Genomic DNA, 4,899 nt, shown 5'->3' with positions numbered 1-4,899 from the left:
AGAGAGAGAGAGAGAGAGAGAGAGAGAGAGAGATGAGAGAGAGAGAGAGAGAGAGGGAGGGAGGGAGGAACGGAACAGGCTGAAGGGGATGTGTGTGGTTGGATACACGAGCGAACACACCATCTATATCTCTATCTACTCACACTTCTCAGGGGCTACACACAAACACTTCCTCTTCTTTTGGAAACACACTCGCTTACACACACACACACACACACACACACACACACACACTTCTTGCATTCCTTTTGTCCTCCCCCTCTCGCTCTCTCTGCCAATAGGCATCACTCTACCTTTGAGCAGTTTTCACACTCGTAGTGTTTGCCGCTGTCGTGGGACATCTGGTGTCGGATCAGATTGGACTTCCAGTTGAAGGCCTTGGGACACTGGTCACACTTGTACTCGCGCTCCTCAGAGTGGGACAGCGCATGGATCTCCAGGCTGACGGAGAACCAGAGATAGGGAGTTGAGGATACCAGATACGCTAAATGTACACAGGTACCCATTTGACTCAACACATTTATACATAGACTTAACAAATGGAAAAACATGTAAATTGAGAAAAAAAAAACAAGACAAGCGTGTGCTACAATTCCGGAAACCTCCTCACTGAATGTATGCGTGGGGTGTGTGAGGTCGAGTGTGCGTGTACCTCTGCACATCGGAGAACACCCTGGTCACATTCCTTGCACTCGTAGGGGCCGTGGGCCAGGTGAAGGGGTCTCAGGTCCTCTGCTTCCTTGGCCTCCAGGTCGCTGTCCACTCCTGGGAAGATGAAACGACCATGAGATGGATTTGCACCGGACAGGCAGACATCTCGTTCCCCTTCCCCACCCAGCGATCATTCCACTGTCACTTCGATAGCTGTCCCAGTAGCAAACAAGGCCTGGGAATAGAGGAGCCGTCGTGGATTGGAGGTACCGACCTGTGTGGTGGCAGGAGGAATGAGGCAGCCCACAGGGCATCTTCTGGTGCTCCAGCAGCTGCGTGCGGGACGCAAAGTGCTGCTCGCAATCTTCACAGCGGTACTGTCTCTCCTCTGTACCGGGAGGGAGGGGGGGAGGAAAGGGAGACATGAGCTGCTGTGTGTGAGGACACACTTCGCTATGTTCGGGTCGACCTGTAGGTCTTGGGTGTGCTTACAGTGAACATAGTTTGGATACACGCACACAGACTGTGTGTGTGTGTGTGTGTGTGTGTGTGTGTGTGTGTGTGTGTGTGTGTGTGTGTGTGTGTGTCTCTCACCGTGGATATCAGGAGCCATGTTATCACATGAATATTCCTCAGCCTTCATGAACAGGAGTAGCTCTCACCGGGACAAATCTCTCTGGTGACTTTGTAGACAATCTGCAACACGACGCCACGTTGAGCACAGTATAACCTCAAGGTCAATACGAAGCCGGACTGATGATGATGCGGCTACGTCATACAGTATGTCATACAGTATATCACACACACACACACACACACACACACGGCCGTGGCACCAAATTCTGGGCCCCGAATTAACCCTACCAGCCCCCTGCGCTGAATTGTTCGGGGGGGGGGACGTGGCCTAGCGGCAGTGTGTGACTCCTACCACTAGGGGATGGTAGAAAATTCAAAAGAAATAAAAAACCTTTTCACTTTTTTTTTTTATTCCCATGGGCCCCCCCCCCATGCCTTGGGCCCCCCCACAACTGTCCACCTTTCCCCCACAGTCCGACGGCCCAGCGCACACACATACTCACATTCAAAGCAGTAGGATGCCAGAGGAGAGATTTGCTGTGGGTTGTCTTTTTGCGACAGCATATCCCAAAATGCTTTAAAATGATTGTTCAGTGTCTCAACAGGTTACCCTTCACACCACTCAGGTTACCTGGTCTTGAACCAAGCCAATTGGATCCATTTCAAATCCTACTAACAAGTTTGAGTTTGCCACGCTCGGGAGGATGGTCCCGTCAGAAGACAATTCTTGTGGCGTTATCGAAAGCTTTGTTCCCGATTCACAAAGGTGAATGAAGCATTGGGAAGAGAGGGAGATGGTGGGGGGGGGGGGGGGGGGGGGGGGGGGGGTGTTGGGGAAGGGGGTGGAGGGGGGAGCAGAGGGGGGGTTGGGGGGGACATGATCCAAGCGAGATCGGTTCCGAGAGACCCTGAGATGGCGGAGCTTCCCATGCACAGACAATGGCCTTTCTCCGCTAAACAATCGTCCCCTGCCGTTATTTTTGGCACGCCTTGAAGGTTTAACATATTAACTTCCCCAGACACGTCGCACCGACCATAATGACAGGGGAATTTATTAGAAATGTTACAAGGGGAGTGGAGGTAGGTGGGGGGGGGGGTTGCTTCTGGGAAATGCACAGGTCGTGGAGACAGGGGGTCCGACTCCCTGCCTGCCATGGGAGCCCAGTCAGGGCTCCCAGACTGGAGCCCAGACCGGGCCGGTCAGACCTGTATGATGAATACCCCCCAGGTCACAATGAAGATCAGGAGATACTCCGCCACAAATGGTGGGCGTCATTGTTCGTGGCTTCTTGTATTCTTGTGTATGATGTAATGGTGACCGGGAACTAGCCCATAACTCAGTCCGCAAACACCATGGGGACCCCAGAGGAGGGGGGGGCTACAGTATTGTTAATATCCATTGACAAAGTCATTGTGGAGCGATGGATAAACAGCAGTGGAGTGTCGATCCTTTAAAGTCGCTTTGTCGTCAAAATGACCTCAGTCGAATAGTTCTCCGGAAAGTCTCCAGGAAAGGAAACGGTTTTAACCTTTGCATTCAATTCCCCTTTCTTTTTTTTTTTTATATATTACGTCTCGATTTAAACAAGGTGGTGAACTAATGTTAAACACACACACACACACACACACACACACACACACACACACACACACACACACACACACACACACACACACACACACACACACACACACACACACACACACACACACACACACACTATATTCATAACCGCATGAGCCACCCCCTCAGGTCATAAACCTACTGAAAGCAATTACATAGCACTTCAGAAAGACACAGAAGGCCGGCAGCTCTCTCCCTTAGTGGCTGATACAGCCTTCCCTCAACCAGGCTTTCTGGTGAGCTGACCAAAGCCAGCCTGTACTCGGGCCAATTAAAGATACATGGACAGAAAATATGGAGCCATATGGACAGACAGGAAATATTAAGGGAAGAGAGTTATATTGGGGTTTTAAATCACACGGGTAGTAATATTGACGTTATGGTTTTCGTTAAGGATTTTTTTTTCCGAACTTTGGTGCGTTACATGCCTGCGTTGTTCACGAGTATGACATGGGAATCCTCAGCCCTGCTCTGTGTCCTATGTCCCCACAAGGGGCAGAGTGTTGCAGCAGTAGGAGGAGGGAAGCACTTAAAATGACTTTAGGAGAAACTGAGCAAAATGTGTCATGCATGTGGGCACGGGGAGAGGGGAATTCCTCAGTGGCAACACCCCTTCCCTGTGGGCCACTGTTGATGAATACACACACACACACACACACACACACACACACCCATACAAACACACAGTGGCACGCGCACACGCACACACACACACACACTCAGACAGACACACACATAATCTATGTTCAAAGCACTAAATGGACAGTGGCTTAAAACAACAGGTTGATGGATGGATAAGATAGTTAGGGGGGGGGTTTGAGTTCACAACACGAGGGTCGCTGTCGGCTCAGGTCAGTTTGTCAAGGCCAGAACACACAAAGTGACACCCCCGCACACGCATGCACACACTTACACACACTCCCTCTAACATGTCTGGGGCGGAACTGCAGGCTACAAGAGACTGTTTGAGTGGGAGCTTTGAGTGCTGCAGTGAGCCGATCGTTAAATTTAATGCGGGAGAAAGAGGATAACGATATGAATGGCTTCAATATACGCACACACATAATGAGTTTAATAGGAGGGGGGGGAAACAGGCTCGGCTAGGTCTAATGGGGGGGACATCATGCAGATTGAGGTTGCGATTGTGGGACAAAAATTGCCCAAGATTGCTCACATGTGGTCGAACGCACGCTTCATTTGGATCTTATGATGGCAGTGTGCGCGTCAGGACAAATGTGTGTGCCAGTAGTGATCGTTTTCAAAAACATTTTAAAAAAAAAAGAGAAAAAGAGCACAAACTTAGCATTATTATATGGTGCTCACAACGTTAACGATGAAATAATCCATCCCTAGATAGTGAACTTTATTTATTCGCCATTTTTTTTTATCTAACCCTAACCCTGTTTCACTCCATCCACTCTAATATTTCCAGCGTCGCGGTCGGCCCTCTCTCCAAGTGCCTCGAGAAGCGGTTTCCATGAGCAGACAGGGTCCAATCGGCCTGTGACCTTGACACCATTCGTCATTAGCAGAGTCAACACAGAGTCACCATTTCCCAGGACACACCCTGTCCCGCTGCTCCTCCTGTGTCCTTCCTCACCCAGAGCCAACGCCACAGGTATGCCTAACACACACACACACACACACACATAATAAATAAGGAAATGATCTCAGAGTGTGTCATCGATTGTGCATTTGATAAACGGCTTTCGGGCCCTTCGATATAAGAGGATGGATAAATGTGAAGTTAAATGAAGAGGAAGGAAAAAAATTCTTGGCCTTTTCTATCAGTCCAAGAAAGCTACTCACAAGCTTTTTTAAGTTTGGATTTCAGTCATGCATGTAGTCTAACTTTTCCTATTTAAGAGGACCGTCTGGTCAGATGTGATGGCATCAAATATTCATAGTGAACCAACGAAGTACATTATGTCCTGCTCTTGTTTAATCTCCACTTGGTTGAGCTATCATCACATCTCGGACAAGTTCCGACAAACCTCGACTACTGTGCTAGGCTGAGGCTAAAGGTTGCAATGACTGTCACTGCTTCT

General features: G+C 49.3%; 1 protein-coding gene across 1 annotated transcript in view; it reads right to left on the bottom strand.

Annotated features, from left to right (window-relative positions):
* Positions 1–293: 293 nt before the first annotated feature.
* LOC132474626 (histone-lysine N-methyltransferase MECOM-like) overlaps positions 294–4,899 on the bottom strand; it is an 11,067-nt gene continuing 6,461 nt past the window's right edge. The window contains exons 3-6 of the mRNA XM_060075420.1: positions 1,246–1,347; positions 926–1,039; positions 653–765; positions 294–441 (exon numbers count right to left, since the gene is read on the bottom strand). Of these exons, the coding sequence (XP_059931403.1) occupies positions 412–441; positions 653–765; positions 926–1,039; positions 1,246–1,294 (306 nt within the window). The 5' untranslated portion in view covers positions 1,295–1,347 and the 3' untranslated portion in view covers positions 294–411. The remainder of the gene's footprint in view (positions 442–652; positions 766–925; positions 1,040–1,245; positions 1,348–4,899) is intronic.

The sequence above is a fragment of the Gadus macrocephalus genome, chromosome 16, assembly GCF_031168955.1.
Source record: "Gadus macrocephalus chromosome 16, ASM3116895v1".
NCBI lineage: Eukaryota > Metazoa > Chordata > Actinopteri > Gadiformes > Gadidae > Gadus > Gadus macrocephalus.
This window is presented reverse-complemented; position numbering and strand designations above follow the sequence as displayed.